Source organism: Dendropsophus ebraccatus, chromosome 8 (assembly GCF_027789765.1).
Source record: "Dendropsophus ebraccatus isolate aDenEbr1 chromosome 8, aDenEbr1.pat, whole genome shotgun sequence".
Classification (NCBI taxonomy): domain Eukaryota; kingdom Metazoa; phylum Chordata; class Amphibia; order Anura; family Hylidae; genus Dendropsophus; species Dendropsophus ebraccatus.
In genome coordinates this window covers 34,994,967-35,012,223 of record NC_091461.1, presented here as the reverse complement: position 1 = coordinate 35,012,223, position 17,257 = coordinate 34,994,967, and the positions used below count along the sequence as shown (strand labels likewise).

Below are 17,257 nucleotides of genomic sequence, written 5' to 3'. Positions count from 1 at the left end.
GTTGAAGAATTTACAATTGTTTACATTATAAATACACTTGTCATATACAGGACTTACATCCTTCTATATCAGAATACTACTTATTTTTTAAGCATAAATCCTTGAGTGAAAATATATATATTTTTCTGCTTTAGAATAATAATATATATATTTACTTGTCAGGTACTCCATTAGCTCAGTCTTTAAGCGATCACTCCTGAGGTCCTCAGCATAAGAGACCAGGCTTCCTCCATTGCTAGCTGGTCCTTGTGGTCCTGGAGGCCCTGGTGGGCCAGGAGGGCCAACCATAAATCCAGTACCTAAGTAAAAAAAAAGTGGTTTATATAATCTACACGATAAATCACATTCATATGTATATGTATTTTAGTTTGTAAGGTTTTTTTTTTGTTTTTTTTTGTATACTAATAAGATGTATGTAACAAATAGTTGCCACTATTTTATTTATTATATGACTTAGCCCTGAACTTACTCTGCAGGTAGGTGGTGAGGTCTTGTTGATTAAAGCTTGTCAAACTAGTGCCTGGTGGTCCAGGAGGTCCCATTGGTCCTGGTGGGCCAGGGCGACCTGGACGTCCAGGTTGACCTGGTGGTCCGGGTTGGCCAATAACTCCTCTGAATTCAGATGCTGAAAAAAATCAATGGAAAACACATTGTTATTACCACAACGTTGTTACCTGATTGTGTAAGGAGTACTATTTTGTGTAAATTCTCATTGATCAAAATTTTATAAAAGAATATCTTGTGACATGATAAATATAGTAAAGCTTACATATTTACTAAGTCAGTAACTAAATAGGACTGACATATCTATTTTACCACAAAACAAAGATTTTGCACTTTTTTTTTTAACTCTGCTTTTGACTTCTGTCAATAGGGTGTGTCCCAAAATGGCCTGATGTTTTTATAACTCATTAGGTAGTGTCAGTTAGACTGTGTGGGGACACACCCCATTGACAAGAAAAACTGTGACGTCCAGTTTTAAGAGGAACAATGGAGGATCAGCGGAGGAACAACGAAGCAACAAAGCAGAGCCTGTTATGTTGGATGGTAACAGTATTCTAAATATGTAATTGTATAATTTGCCCATTGCTGCATCATATAGGAACTAAACTTATAACATAACACACCCTGTATGTAAATTAGTAGTAAAGAGTCATTTGGGCATAGCGAAATAATAAAGAGTCACATAGTCCGGCCCCTAATCACGCCTTTCCTGGCTTGATGTCCCACATGCCATGACATGTTATTACAAGCCAGCTCTAGCATTGCCTGTAGGATGTCAATCAAGCCAGGAAGGGTGTGTTTAGGGATTGGAACCTATGACAAGCTTCCATTAAGTCTGTTAGCATTTGCACTACTGGCTATAACATGGAGAAGTACATGATGTGCAACGGATCTTCCCCACTTATAAAAAGTTTTTCTTACTTTGAAGTAAAGCTGTTAAGTCACCATATCCCGATCCTGGTAGTCCTGGCAATCCTGGTGGACCAGGGGGTCCTGGAAGGCCAATTTTCAATCCGTGGTCTATAAAACATCAATGACTTTATTAGTCTGCCTGACTTATTTTTGTTTTTATTAGTTTTCATGAGTAAATTCTATAAAGTGATTATTTATATTCTCATATTGTCCAGGATTTTAAAAGTGTTACTGTAATTTGAAAAAAAACTTTTTTACATGGCAAAATTTTTGGTCAGGCTCTGGCTAATCACACGCCCACCGCTTGTTAGAACGAGTTTCTGACTCAGTTACGGGACTGACACACCATTTATGAGATTTAAATAACCCATTACAATAATAACGCAAGTAAAATACTTACTCTGCAACATGGATAAGATTTCTTCGTATGTGACTGGAGGTCCCGCGATTGATCCTGCACCATCGGTTGATGTTAATCCTGAACCTAGTTAAAAAAAAATCACTTTATTAATATGCTCTTTACAATATTCGCCATAACCGCATGCATCCAGGTCCACCATAGTGTATAGAAGAGGCCATATCTAATTATCATTCGGTCAAAAAGACCCAGTTGTAAGATTTTTCCTATGTAATTTTTTTCTTTGTCATTGAGTAACATAAAAAAGTTACTCAAACCATGACTCTCAGCAGTAAATGTGCTTAGTCATTGACAATAGAATCGCTTTGGCTCATTATTTGTTAGATGTTGGCGGTAATTTTTTTCCATGAGATAAACATATATCTATCCAAAGATAAAAATGAAAAGGAAATGATATAGGAGCAGACTAGACGGACCAGGTGGTCTTTTGCTGCCGACAGTCTTCTACATTTTACCTCTTATGTAGCTCATGACCCGGCTGGCTAGTTCTGCATAATCCACTTCCTGTCCACCTGGTGGCCCTGGTGGTCCCTGAGGCCCAATCAAGTAATTTCTGACATTTTCACCTAAATACAAATGTTTTAGATTTAATCTCTTGGTTGGTTAGGGTTAGGTCTATATCCGTAACCTTTCATTTCCAGGGTTTCTTACTTTGAAGATATTGGGCAATATATTGTTGAACTTCTTCTGCTCCACGGCCAGCATCACCAGGAGCTCCAGGAGGACCAGGGGGCCCAGGAGGACCAGGTGGACCAGGTGATCCTGGTGAGCCTTGGCCAGGTCTTGCGCCAGGTGGGCCTAAAATAGATAAAAGAGGTTATACACTTGTACGGTTTTCTATAGAACAATATATGCCACAGTGATTTCTCCTATTGCGAAATATTATTATGTATGAAGAAAACAGGCAAAGAAACTTAGAGAGGTTTTCCAGGAAAAATGTACTTTTTCCCTATCCACAGGATAGGGTAAAGTAGGATAATGTGGGGGGTTTGACCTCTGTATCCCCTGCTGATCTTCTTATTGGGCCCCAGCTTCTGTATTATGAAAAAAAGCCACGGGTACGGCACATGACCTGAGGCTCTATGGAATGACAGAAAGACCTGAGTACAGCGCTCTTCCAGCATACTGAGCACTTCCCTTCGCTCATAGGAATGAATAGACCCGCGGTTCATGTGCCATACCCGCGGCTCTATTTATAATACAGAAGCTTGGGGCCCGATACAGAGATAGGCAGGGGGTACAAAGGTCGGACCCCCACAATATCCTACTTTTACCCTATCCTTAAGCTGGAGTAATGTTCAGAGGTGGTCACTACCGACAAACTGGAAATCCCAGGGAGCAAATTACAAAAAGAAGTCCCGACACCTATGTATCTTGAATGCAAGGCAAAGAAAACCTTATTCTGCAAATATAAAATGTGTTTCGGCATGAGCCTTTCTCCATTGGCCAAAATGCATCCTGCTTTGTTATATCCGCCAAATAAAGATTTCTTTGCATTATATTTAACATGGTACTGGCTATGACTTACAGCAGAGGTGGTTTGGGACCACAAGGGCAAATACATTCTATCTATTCAAAGCAACTGTGTAAATGTACATAGACAACTTCTCACCTCTAGAACTTCCTGGTATACCGGGAGCGCCTGGGATTCCAGCTTCACCTGCAAGAGTAATGAACAATTACATAAGGCTGAATGTGGCTAGTAACGCATGTTATGTGGCACAGTGGGCGGTACTGTTGCTGATATTTTTTTGGGGCACTGTGAATGCCATACTTATGGTGGCACTGTTACTGGCACTGGCTTAAGAGCATTAGGTTCTTAAATGAGAGTAATTTCTCAAAGGTATAAATTAACATCTGGTAAACCAAGGGACACTTTTGGCAAGGCTTTTGGCCCAACCAATGAGGCTGGAGTATTATGAGAGATGTCAGCCTGGTTAATGTGCATTTATGTTATGTTACGGAGGGGAGGGTTACCTGTTGCCAAATAACTACTATAAAGTGATTGTCTACAATTAGAAAATAGGGTCTCTTTTTCTCTGAGAAATAGCGCCACTCAGTCAAAATGAGATCCAATATCAGACAAAGCTCATGGACAAAGGAGATGTGGGCAATCTCTATATGCAAAGTAGAGCAAACAGAGCAAAAGCCAATAGGATAGAGCTTTGAACCATCTACTCTTAAACTGATGTTGATGTAGCATGGGGTTATGTCCATATGTACATACAAAAAAATTGAATATAATATATCATACCTCTTTCTCCTGGTGGTCCTGGTGAACCAGGGCTTCCAGGTCCTCCTGGTGAACCTGGTGATCCTGGATTGCCTGGGGGTCCAGCTGGTCCAACAGTTGAGGCTCCTACAATGTTATTGAATAATTGTATTAGTATATGTCTATAGGTTTCATAATGGTAATGTTACCAACAAATTATAAATGTAATGAAACTGACCATCACGGCCTGGTGGTCCTTGAATTCCTGGTGCACCTGGATCACCTGGTTGTCCTATATAATATAGAGGGAGATGGTTACAAAGAATCCTGTAGCCATCACTATTGTACTAAAATTACATTTATAGTAAAAGTACTAAAAAGAAAAAGGTAAAAAGTATAATGCGTGTGTGTTGTACCTGGTTGACCTGGAGGTCCTCTTTGACCTGGATCACCTATAAATAGAAAACAAAGGGATGGTTAGGATGCGTTAAGAGTTCAGAGTATAATACGGAGCATAGATGTGTTATGTTACAGCTATGTTCTCCCTGTCCATCCACCACATTATGGTTTTCTTCAGGATTCTTACCTGGGTCTCCTTTAACTCCTGGTGTGCCGGGAGAGCCAGGAGGACCAGCCGTTCCTTCTGTATAAACAACATGATAACAGTTTTGATTATGAGGAATTCTTTACAGTGTGTTGAGACACTTATAATAAGAACGTTCTCATACCTGCTGTAGATGCAGCTCCTGCTGGGCCTGGTGGGCCTGGGGGTCCTTGTTTACCTTCTCCTGAACACATGAAAAATAAATATGTTTCTCAATCAATTATTGCATGTGCTAAGCTGAAAGTGTAAGATTCTCTGGATTGTCTTATGAACTTGATATCATAGTTACAGGATTGTAATATCATATCTTACCTGGTGGGCCTGCGGGACCTGCAGGGCCTGCTGGGCCAGCTGGGCCTGCGGGACCTGTTTGACCTGCGGGACCTGGTGGGCCTTGAGGACCAGGAGGACCTTGAGCACCTGCTTGTCCTGGTGGACCTTGAATTGAGGCTCCTAGTATCAAATAAAATCTAGGGTTAATTCTTGCTAAAGCAAATAAAGGGAACCAGTTATCATTTTCATGCAGCCTGAACCACGAGTTATGGGGGTGGTGCCCAGCATCATTTCCCCCTACCCTGCCAGCCTTGATTGATAGACTTCTCCCTATGCCCAAACAGGAAGAGATCTTTTAATCAAGGTCGGTGGGGTGGACAGAATCCGCTGGGGACCACCCTCTTGACCTGTTGTTGGGGTAGCACGTGACTTTCTTACAGTTGTCATTCAGCTGGTAAAAAATATAAGTTGCACATGATTTGCACTGAGGCTAATGCTGGCAAAATTGCAACTTGCAACAAAAAACAAATCAAATTTGGTAGTGTTGTGATCATGTTATCTTGCAGGTCACACTGTGACTACACTGACTATCATTAGATGAACTATTGTTTAGGTTTGATGTTATCATAATCCCTCAAGTTTTTGCTTAAAGTGGAAAGTTTGACTAATGGTTGAGTGTCTTACCTGGGGGGCCTGGTGGGCCTGGGGGTCCTGGAACTTGCTGTGCTGCATACTGGCCTGTAAAGAATAACAATATGTCACTTTCCACTTTATGTTATTATGTTGCATATAGGGAGCCTGTCAACAAGCCTAAACAATGGGTGGTATGGTTTAGTGACAGGTGTCCTGTTCCTATTGAACTGTGGTTTATTCTCACGTTTTAGAGAAAACATGGATATAACACTGGCTTGTGGGCAATGACAGAATCTAAGGGGTAGGGGTAGAATCAAAGGATTCTACTAATGTACAGGGAAAAACATGTCAATTATAGAGGGCTGGGTAGGGCGGAGCTATCCAGTGACACTTCACCCCAAGTGCTTTAGAGAATACAGAACTGGGGAGCCTGTCAGCAGTTAGAGCAGAGTCATCCTGCTGATGGTTTCCCTTCCCTGTGTCTGTGTCTTCAGTGGTTCTTAACAGTACAGAAGTAATTTCAAAGGGAATATGTCAACAGAAAATTACCTATTGTTTAAATAATTAAAACAAAACAAAACATTTTCTTTTTATTTTTTTGATGTTTTAATTTTTCACAGTACTATCTATATTATAAAATTATTCCCATTACTAGTCCTAAACCTAAGCTGAGACTTCCTGGTCTGTCTGTCATGATAAGGAGAAAAAGTGATCTGTACAGAAATACAGCGACAGGTGACAGCAGTAGATCAGAAATTATAAACAGATTACAAAAAAAGTACATGTTCCAGTATCTGGTTCTGATCAATAAAAAAATATAGATGTTACATCCCCTTTAAGACTAAGCAAAGTGAATGAGCTTACTCTCTGATCTTGAATATGAAATTCCGGGCTCTCCAGGATCTCCTCTTGCTCCCTTAAGACCTAGAGAAATAAATGATGTGGTAAAGAACCATTTCAATTTACCAAAAAATAAATAAATACATTTTAATTTTTTTTAAACTAAAGGTAGCTTAAGTCTCTTACCTGGTGTTCCTGGAAGGCCAGATTGACCAACAACGCCTATAAAACACCATAAATATTATTATAATGATTTGTAATGTAACAATGAGGATAGAGGGTAACAAAGAGGGGAACGCTGCCATTATACACACATCATGCAGGGGTTCCTATGGGTAAAGATTACAATAAGGCTCCCTTGTTGTGCTGGTTAACTACACATTACTAACCACATAGTATAGAATGTGCCAATTTGTTGCCCCAACTCCTTACCAAAATCCTTGGCTTCATTTGCCATGTTTCTGTTTGACTATTTATGGACTATTGAAATGGGCTGATAGTATACACAGAGTAAGGGCCCTATTCCACTGGACGATTATCGTTCAGATTATCGTTAAATCGTTCGAATCTAAACGATAATCGTTCGGTTGAAATGCAGTTAACGATTAACGACCGAACGAGAAATCGTTGATCGCTTTAAAAGACCTGGACCTATTTTTATCGTTGCTCGTTCGCAAATCGTTCGCGTTGAATAAGACATCGTTCGGTCGTTCGCAATAGATACGAATGCAATAGCGAATAAATAGCGAAGAAAAAACGATCGCAATTACGATCATAAGTAACGATTATCGTTCAATGGAAATGAGTGAACGTTTTCAGGTCTTTCGCAATAGTGGTCGTTTGAGATCGTTAATCGTTAATGATATGCAAACGATAATCGTTTGGTGGAATAGGGCCCTTAGCCATCCTGGCTGGCCCCCCTCTCTCCTCAGGCCCCATTGCTGTCCCATAGACGGCCCTCGTATTCACACGCATCCAGTCTATAAACATCATGCGCCAATCTGGGATGACTGATGTGCAAACATACCTGGAACTCCTGGTGATCCTGGGGGTCCCACAGGTCCTGCTGGTCCTGGTGGTCCAGGTATAGCATAGGATCCACCATCTGGAAACAAAAAGGTATGAAGAAAATTTTATATACACAAGGAGAGAAAAAAAACATAATACAATATTTTTCAGAAAATACCAAAATTTCAGAGAACAATCACACCATTCCATGGGTTGTGTCTGATTTATTGTTCTTCAGCTCCTGTGAACTTAATTGGGCTGCAATACCAAACACAACCTGTGGATAGGTGTGGTGCTATTACTAAAATAAAGAAGATCGTTTTCCCAATTAAAAATAATAATAATCATTACTATTACACACCTGAAGAGACTCTTCCGGGCTCGCCGGCATCACCTATAAAATAAATAGGAAAAAAAATAGTGCATTATAGTGAGATGCTGGTTGTACTGTTATAGCAATAGATATTACTGTATGAAATACATCTCCTATACCTTTAGATCCTGCTCGTCCTGGGTTGCCGGGTGGTCCTGAAAAAAAAACAGAAATATTACATTTGGGGAACAATGACAAAATGATCATGTACTTTTACTGTTAAAGGGGTTGTCTGGCTTGGAAAATCCTTCATCAAATATTGTACTAGGGTATAGACATGTGCCTATTATTCAGGACGCTTATCTCTTAGCCAGAGAGTGAGCTGTAACAAACACTCTTACTCATTGATCTAAATGGGAGCTGTGTAATACCTCATTTCTCCTGTGGTGGCACTGTAGAGGAAATGTACATTTGCTGCCCAACAGATTTCATCTGATTGGTGAGGATCTTTGAGTTTCATGATGGTTACAAACAGCTGGTCATACATTAGAAGCACATTTAAGTACTTTACATGCATTTTAATTTGGGTTTAGTGCTCTTCTAACCCCTTCAGGACCTGTCCAAAATGTCCTTAAAGCAGGAAAACTCTAACCTGCTGATATCTCCCTATAGCGTACAGGGTGCTGAGGATGAAGGTAAGGTTCTTACCTCCATCCTCAATGCAGTTCCTGAGCTTTTAGCAGTTTAGTCCTCATGCTAATTAGATGTTTTGGTGCACTGGGGGCGGGACTACCCAAATCAGTTACGGGATCAAAGGGATGTCCCCCAGGTGTAAAACCTGTGGCCCTCCAGCTGCTGAAAAACTACAAATCCCATCATCCAGCTAAAGGCCATGTTAGGAATTGCTGGGAATTTTGCAACAGCTGGAGGGTTGTGAGTTTGACACCCCTGATCTAGGTGATCAGCTGATTACTGGGGGTCTATTTCCTGATACACCTCCAATTGAGCATAAAGTGATGACCCTATATTCAAATACCTAGGCCAGGTCTAGTAGAGGGAAAGCAGCAGCACACAAGCCCCTCTATGACATGAATGTGCCCTCAATATATTATTTACAGTAGATAGTACTGTATATATGAGACTGTACATTTGTTTTACCAGCCATATCTCACACAATAGACCACAGTAGAGTTATATTACCTGGTGGGCCCTGTGCTCCGGGTAGTCCTAAAAATAAAGCACAAACAAGGTAATTGTATCTATTAGTTTATGTAACTAAACAGTAACGTAACTATTGTGCCAGGAGAACCAGCTTTCTAAGAGGATTTGCTTTCCCTATATGAATAATACAAGAGACAACTAAACAGGAAGGATTATGTGGAACCGGATACCTGATGCTTTGTGGGCCTCGGCACAAAATGAATTATTTATGCTTTAAACTCTCAGTGACATTTTGTGCCCATCACAAGGCGTGCATGGACAGTCCCAGCAAATAGCCATGGATGCCTTGTGGCTACGAGAAGTCAGATGAGACAGCATCAGGATTATTCTTGATTCTAGTTTATTTATTTCCTTTTAACTTTACCCTTCAAGGGACTGATCACTTTTTTTTTTTTTTGTAAATACATGTGTTTTGTTCCCAGACTACATGTATTAGGTTACAACATTCTTTTTCAATAATAATATTCAGGTGTAATCAAAGGTTAAAATGCCATTGAATTCAGTCTCTATTCTATGCTTTTTTGTCTTCGGTTAGAAAGTGGGCGGAGACTGAATATCCTGTAGGGGAGGAGTCAGCTGCAATTGGTTAAGGTAAATAAGGAGGAGGAGTAAAATTTAAAGTGACAGTCTGAGGGTTTAATATTAGACATAATGGGACTGATTATAGTTGGATTGTCAGGTTTTTGTCCATTTTATGTCCATTTTTAGTGGGCCGACACATTTACTAAAGGAATGCGACACAATATGTCAACAAACCTCTCTTTTTTGACCGAAAACCTGCCAAGTGGGCGTGTCATAGATGTGTCCTTTAAACCCACAACCAACAGATCAGCAAACAGTAATTTTTTGACAGGTTTTCTATTCTAAAAGCGTGACGCGATGGTCAGGCTTTAATTTTGTCCTGTGAGAAACCTTCCAGATTTACAAAGGGCGTGCGTCACATTAATGAATTTGGCACAAAAAACAAAAACAACAGCATAATGGCTTATAACTGACGAATTGTTAGTAAATGAGGCCCAATGGGTTCCTTCAAATAACAAAAATAGCAAGAAGCGGCAAGGGCAGGATCCACAATATAAAACAAAGTCTACAGGCAACAAAAGGCATTCAAAACTTACCTGGCAGGCCTGGGTCTCCTGATGATCCTGGTGGACCTCTTGGTCCTGGTTGTCCAATAGGACCTTGTTCACCTAAAATCAGAAATATGCTTTATGAATATATATTTTCTCTTTGTACTGAACTGTGGTTTGTATTTTCAGGTCTCTATATGACGGCTGCTCCCATATGTTGGTTATAGATTACCTCGTTGGCCTTGATGTCCATCCGGTCCAGGAGGTCCTGAAGGGAAACATAAAAATAATTCAATATTGTTGTCAATTTGCTTGAGGCTAGGTTCACACTAAGTAAAAATGATGGCCATCTTTCATAAGATCGGTCTTCATCGTGCAAATAACGTCAGTTATTTCAAACATAATGGCCGTTATTTTCGCATTGACAGATGTTCTTATAAAAGATGGCCGTCATTTCTACCTAACCTTAATGAAAATCATCACAAAGCAATGCCAATGTAAGCGGCGGTTACTGTGGCATAAAAAGAACACAGCGCCCTCTTCTCATAGACCTCCACATGCTTCTTTACAATAGAGATAAATCCGGAGTGGCTACAACTTTCACGTTGTTATTATTATATTGGTATATCGTTACATAACATAATTTAAGAGAATAAAAACGGATAAAATAATCTGACTAATGGTCACTGTCTATAATCTTCACTATAGTGTTCTGACATCTAGTGGCAAATCTGAAAACTGCAGCTTTTCATTATTTTTACATGTATAAGATGTACAGTATCTATGACATACAGACGGTATATATATTGCCATATAAAACTTGAACTAAACTCACTTACTGCACAGGAGATATCTACTTATCATGAGTACCTGCGGCTTCAATGGAAGCATTATCGCACATTGTCTTGGCAGGTCAGTCTTTGTTATAGGGAATGAATAATCTTGGTGTTGGTATTCCCATATCCTACCTGCTGAACCTTTAGCTCCTGGTTCTCCGGTGGGTCCTGGTAATCCTCTTGGTCCTGGATCTCCTGTGGATAAGAAATACAAGGCTGGGTTATACAGAGACACAGCAGAAAAAATAAGGGCCTAATCAATTCTTAAATGGCACGCTACATCCTGCAGGTCACACTTCATGCTTTGTGTATAAAATGCGGGTGCGTTTTGGCCTTAACAAAGTTCTTGTTCACAGCAGATCATTTGTTTTACTCACCTGTGAGTCCCCGACCTCCCTTGTCACCGGTGTCACCTAGAATACAATCATTACACAACATTATATTGGATGTGAGGAGAAGTAATGCAGGAAATTACCCAATACTGGTTACAGAATGTAAGTCGCTACCTTTATTTCCAGGTGGTCCAATAGATCCTTTGTCACCTAGTAGAAGAAAACATTATTTTCAGCGGTGTAGGAAACACGCTTACTGTAATATTCACAGCATCCATGTGATTGGACTGTGTTTCATATTATTATAGCCAGCAGATGGCGCTGTTGTTTTTTTGTTATACAAGGAATTGTATCTTGTACATAGTAAATTGTAAATAGATATCAGGGTGGATCACTTCACTAAAATACAATCCTACCTTTAGGCCCTGGCGCTCCAACGTCTCCTCTGAAACCTTGTTGACCGGGGGTTCCTATTGGAAAATCAATATTGCTTAAATTTTTACACAAATTAGGAGCCATAATAAGAGCTGATAGACCTATCTGGGTAGTGTTTTGAGTCATATCACTTTATATTGGTGATGGACCATCTCTTCTTAGAAATATACTTACTAGTAAATAAAAATGAATATCCACTAGTAAACACAATATTTTTTGTCTAAATATAAAAATATCTTTCTAGCAGTTGGTCGGGGTTGTTGTATCCATATAGAGCTATTGCAAAAACCTAGAGTTAAGCGATAATATTCTGGCTGCCTCCAGTCACCACTAGAGGAAGCTACTGCATGCTGTGTGTACATTGATCTCAATGATAATGCAGTATACAGAAGCTCCCCCTAGTGGTGATTGCAGTTAGACCAAATTTTATAATTTTCACTCCATTTGCAGAGAATTTGGAGCTATATAATAAAAAATTTCTTAGCTTCAACTGTGGGGCCTACATTTTTAGTAAGAGGAAATCAAAATTACTTTCCATTAAATTTCCTTTTATAACTCTTACATTTTATGTTGCTACATACCTGGAAGACCCTGAGGACCTTGAAGACCCATTAAACCTGCAGATGACAAATACAGATTAGTAAAGCCAACTCATGTGCAAATTTTCTATTTTGTTCCCATTAAACATTGCCTGAATATGACTGATCTCCTCAATAAGAGTCGGCACCACCCAACCTGAGAATGAATCAAATCAATCTGATTTACATAAAAGTGGATTATCGCTACCTAAGGATTCCTGAGACTGGAAACATAGTACAGATCGGCTTGGCATCTCTCCCATTATTGCTTATATGGGGTAACTGGGTAAACGGTCTAGATACATATACTGTATTATATGATTATATATATACATCTTACCTTTAAGTCCCATAGGTCCTGGCACACCAGCAGTTCCTGGCACACCTGGGTCACCTGGTAAGCCTGTTGAGCAAATCAATTAGACTTGAGAAGATATTCATAGAAGTTCCAGATGTAGCAGAGCTATATTTGCCGGCTGTAGTAAGGTCTGTTTAGTAGGCTTGCTGTCAGTTACATATTGTGATGTTCTAGTTACGATAGCTGACAAACTAGGCTCAGCTCTGCTATACATCCATGAAAGCATCCCTGTATCTAAAGATAATGCTACATTTCTAATATAGATCTAGAGAGCACACTACATTATCATTTCACAAGTAAGAGCCCTGTATTCTTAATTAATTAATTGGTAATGGTCACTAACACCTCTATACATGTCCTGTTTATGTATATAGAAGTAATATTTTACCTCGGTCACCCTTTTCTCCAACCCCAGGAGGTCCAGGTTCACCGCGAGGTCCAGCCGTGCCATCTCTTCCTCTCTGTCCAGGTGGACCCTCAATACCAGCATCACCTACAATAACAATGGTTATGGTACATAAGGTCCAGACAATAACCCCTAGAAGACCTGAAATATACTGACACCATTAAGATTTTATGTGTTTATCTCTTGTTACAAAATATTCCTTTTTTTATACAAATCTCTTACCTGGATTGCCTTTCTGCCCTTTAGGTCCATCTGCTCCGGGATGTCCGATAAGACCTGGAGTTCCTATAAGAAAATCACAGATTAATTGTAGCAGAAGAACTAACAAAAACCAGTAGAATAGTATATAGGTGGCCATATAGAATGCACACAACTGCACAGGGAGTATCCAGTCTGTATAATAGCCCCTCCATCTATACTTAGGTGTAGGGTGTACTTGTTCCTTACCTTGGGGTCCTTGGTAGCCTCTGTCACCTATATGAGTACAATAAAATAAATATATTAATGACTGTAAAGCATAACCATATATTTACACCATTATCTCGTAAGACAAATGTGTACAGTTGGAAATATCACGCAGGGGCAAACTAACAGGGATCCCCCCCCCCCTGAGTGCTATAGGCCATGGGCCCCTTGTTAGTTACTACAGCCATTATACAGGTGGTTTGGGTAGATATATTACAAGCCCTGCACTTACACTTCAATAAATGCGGACTAGAAGGTGCTGCCCATTGGCTCTCAAGAAGTGACTTATTGCCCAATTGGTCATCCACCCCAGAAGCAAGCTATTCCCAAGCTATATCCTCCTATAGCACATCACAGTATACCAAATGAATACAAGAATGCACAAAACAGATATCCTACCTTTTTCTCCTGGCACTCCTGGGTCACCTAAAAGAGAACACAACATTTTTTTTAGTAAAAACATGCAAAGCTAGTGTCTTGTCTGGACTTCTGTAATTATTATAATCGACTGTTTAATGCTTTCCTGTATACATTGCACTTTACTTTTTTGGGTTTGCTACAATGCGTCAATGTAGGTAAATTGTTTTTGCATGGAGTCCAGTCCAAATCCAGTCCAGGTGTTTAAGGGGGTTGTACAGGATTAAAAAACAACAAAACTAAAAAAAATCGAGTTTCTTGGGGGAAAATAAAACTGCACCGCCCTTGGGTTGTTTGTGGTATTGCAACCACTCCAATCACTTTAATGGGGCTGAGTTGCAGTATCAACGGTTGTGCTGTTTCTGAAAACCACAATGATTTTGCAGTTTGTTTAACAGATCTGTTGTTAAATGGTTACTTTTAACATACAGAAAAACGTGGAAAAAAACCAGATCCACTTTGATCCTTTTTTTTTATAATAGAAGTCAATGGAAAAACATATCCAAATAGATGGCACATAGTTGCAGCCATTTTATCATCAGTTTTTTTCCCCATAAAACAGACTGCAAAATGCAGTGTGAACCCAGTCTAATTCTGTATATATTATAAACCTCTGGGTTTAAACATGAATATTTGTATTCGCTGACAGCAAACACTCAAACATAAAATAGTAAAAAAAAAAAAAAAAATATTAAGTGCACAAAACGAAAACTTAATCTGGAGAAAACTGGAAAAAAAAGTTCTTAAAGATGCTTATGGTTGCAAATGATGTATACTAATATACTAACGTAGCACTGGATCATTCCTGGCTAAGTGCTTGTAGCATGATGACTATGTGCTGCAGTATTACCACCTAGTGGTGTTATTGTACACAGGCATACAAGGACCTACATCTGTAATAGAAACAGGTGTAAACTGCCCATAGCAACTAATCACAGCTCAGCATTTAGCTCTGGTAGAAAGCTGAGCTGTGATTGGTTGCTGTAAGTGGTTTACACCAGTTTCTATCCAGACTTTGATAAGTCTGGGCCTATGAGTGTTGAGTTTTGAATTATCTGTCCAAATTGTACGATACACATCCAGATCCTGTCAAGAAATATTGACTTTATTCAATCTAATTAGAAGAGTTCACATTATTTTTACCTTTCTGTCCGGGTTCACCTTTCTGGCCAGCGAATGTTCCTGTTGTGAAACACAAATCCAAAATTAATAGAAAATCACATCAGTATGTCACAGATATGGTCAATTGATTATGGATAGTGTCTTTTCCTAAATCCCTGTAACAATTAAATTCAGATGACACCTTTGTGCTCTTTGGGAGCTTAGATTAGTTTAAGGTTAGGTTCACACACAGTAAAATAAATGAGTGAAAATAATAAATGGAGGTATTTTACAAAAGCAAATAAATAATGAGCATGTTCACTATTAGGACGGTCATAATTTATTATGGGCGTTATTCAATACTGTGTGTGTACTGTCGGTCATTTTCCCATTGACTTTAATGGAGTGCATTATTATATTGAAAATACGGATGTATTCTACCGTAACTCCTCACAGCATCAGCTCCCGATGCCGACGTCCACTTCTAAAACTCACCATAGCATATGTAACATTGCTACCTCACTACTTTTTATCTAATGTGCAACTCAAACTATTGATCAGGATTAGTAAAGTTACCATAACCCATTACCTCTTTCTTGTGACATCCTATCCTTGATGAACATCCATATAGCCTCCCTGTTGTCAGTGCCCGCACCATCTAATGAGCTGGCATAGTTTGCGTTTACACTGGAGCGTATTTCTGGGCTCGATTCCAAGCGACCCATCTTTGCTTTGCCATCCATGTTATCCACACGCTCCTTCAAATTCTTCACGTCTTGCCCTATAATACAAGCACCCATAAACCATGTTGTATCATCTTGACATGTTGGATATTCATTATATTCAGGAATTAGTTATTTACTATGAACATCTATGAACATCAACTATGACTATTAGCAGGACCGGCCAAGGTACTCTTCTATAACACTATTCTTATTATTGGAGGGGGGGGGGGGGGTCTACAGCTATTCTGATATTGCCCTTCTAAATAAAGCTTTTTATATCTTAGAGGGACTTATCCAAAGTTTTCATCAGTCTGAATCTGAGTTCTGAATATGAGGATGAGTCCCAATTATGAGAATGAGCCAGGATAAGTCAGTATGTGTTATGGGACTAAGTCAAATAATGTAGGTCTATGGGACCATCCCAGGGAAGCTGAAAGGGCCATTAACAATGCAGCAACTGCACTAACGTATCATACATCTTTGTAGAAGACATATTTCAGGTCGCTCATTAATCCCTTAATTTGCTGTTTTGGTGACCACCATTTGAGAATACGACCAATACCCTTTATAACAAACAGATGGAAAGGGTCCCTTTTATAGAGAACAATGCGGTAAATCGATGATAAATACTTTAAAGGGTTGTTCAGGCTTACAAAAACATGGCTGTTTTTGTAACCTCTCCTGTCCTGAGTTTAATTGTGGGGTTTGCAGCTCAGTCCTATGGAAGTTAACAGAGCTGAATTGTAATAACCTGAGGATGGGGTGGTGCTGTTTTTTCAAGAAAGTATCTGTGCTTTAAACTAACTTACACAAAGAAATGAGTCCAAAGAGCAATCCCAGAAGGAAGAGAAGACCAAGAATCAGACCAAGTGTCCACATCCACCATTTGCAGCAAGAACCACATGGTCCACAGACGGCATCGGTTCCACTATCTCTTTTCTCCACGTAGTGATCAGCTCCGGCCTTCAAGCCATCAACCCGATGAATTTCTGTGGAGAACATTAATTCATTAGAGAATTTTATAGAGTGATCTCCTTTCAGGTGGAAGAAGAATCTTGTTTATTTTCGTGGATATCTTTTTTTTTATTTTTTTTTTACCAATTTCAAAATTCCTTACCTGCATATGTGGTTTTCTCTTTTGTTGCCTTTAAACCACCTGAGATAAAAAAAATAAAAATAGATAATAAATTTATAGTGTGCACTAAGTAAGACAAGCCGGTAGGGATGACCACAATGCTGGTTTTACTTACCATTGACTTCTGTTCTGTATGAGGTTTCCATGCTGGTCGTTGCTTGTTTTTCTTTCTTTAGAACTTCATCACTGTATGAACCTATGGGAGCAAACAATAAAGTTGACTTTTCCATGTCACTGGTTTCATAAACAATTACAGCGATGTATTCGATTTCATAAAATGTCACTCTTGGATTGCAGTAATTGTTCCTAGACTGTGGCTCAGCCAGGAAAGTTACCAACCAAATCAGATGACCAAATATGAAGTGCCGCTGACAAGGATTCCGACAGAACCTTTTCTCAAGTGGCAGGAAAACATTTGTACAGTTTTATAGAGGTACCAAGTATGTATTCATTGGGTGTTA

The 17,257-nt window shown here is 39.4% G+C and overlaps 1 protein-coding gene across 1 annotated transcript in view; it reads right to left on the bottom strand.

Moving 5' to 3' along the window:
• Positions 1-17,257, bottom strand: part of COL17A1 (collagen type XVII alpha 1 chain) — a 38,295-nt gene that overhangs the window by 4,408 nt on the left and 16,630 nt on the right. The window contains exons 15-51 of the mRNA XM_069981811.1: positions 16,912-16,992; positions 16,779-16,817; positions 16,471-16,650; positions 15,526-15,717; positions 14,979-15,017; positions 13,818-13,844; positions 13,401-13,427; positions 13,176-13,238; positions 12,936-13,040; positions 12,530-12,592; positions 12,193-12,228; positions 11,593-11,646; positions 11,351-11,386; positions 11,222-11,257; positions 10,977-11,039; positions 10,241-10,276; positions 10,057-10,128; positions 8,918-8,944; positions 7,897-7,932; positions 7,766-7,798; positions 7,424-7,501; positions 6,583-6,618; positions 6,421-6,480; positions 5,608-5,661; positions 4,963-5,103; positions 4,775-4,834; positions 4,633-4,689; positions 4,463-4,498; positions 4,285-4,338; positions 4,089-4,193; positions 3,447-3,494; positions 2,486-2,632; positions 2,290-2,400; positions 1,817-1,900; positions 1,426-1,524; positions 470-625; positions 156-299 (exon numbers count right to left, since the gene is read on the bottom strand). Coding sequence (XP_069837912.1) covers positions 156-299; positions 470-625; positions 1,426-1,524; positions 1,817-1,900; positions 2,290-2,400; positions 2,486-2,632; positions 3,447-3,494; positions 4,089-4,193; positions 4,285-4,338; positions 4,463-4,498; positions 4,633-4,689; positions 4,775-4,834; positions 4,963-5,103; positions 5,608-5,661; positions 6,421-6,480; positions 6,583-6,618; positions 7,424-7,501; positions 7,766-7,798; positions 7,897-7,932; positions 8,918-8,944; positions 10,057-10,128; positions 10,241-10,276; positions 10,977-11,039; positions 11,222-11,257; positions 11,351-11,386; positions 11,593-11,646; positions 12,193-12,228; positions 12,530-12,592; positions 12,936-13,040; positions 13,176-13,238; positions 13,401-13,427; positions 13,818-13,844; positions 14,979-15,017; positions 15,526-15,717; positions 16,471-16,650; positions 16,779-16,817; positions 16,912-16,992 — 2,715 coding nt within the window. The remainder of the gene's footprint in view (positions 1-155; positions 300-469; positions 626-1,425; positions 1,525-1,816; positions 1,901-2,289; positions 2,401-2,485; positions 2,633-3,446; positions 3,495-4,088; positions 4,194-4,284; positions 4,339-4,462; positions 4,499-4,632; positions 4,690-4,774; positions 4,835-4,962; positions 5,104-5,607; positions 5,662-6,420; positions 6,481-6,582; positions 6,619-7,423; positions 7,502-7,765; positions 7,799-7,896; positions 7,933-8,917; positions 8,945-10,056; positions 10,129-10,240; positions 10,277-10,976; positions 11,040-11,221; positions 11,258-11,350; positions 11,387-11,592; positions 11,647-12,192; positions 12,229-12,529; positions 12,593-12,935; positions 13,041-13,175; positions 13,239-13,400; positions 13,428-13,817; positions 13,845-14,978; positions 15,018-15,525; positions 15,718-16,470; positions 16,651-16,778; positions 16,818-16,911; positions 16,993-17,257) is intronic.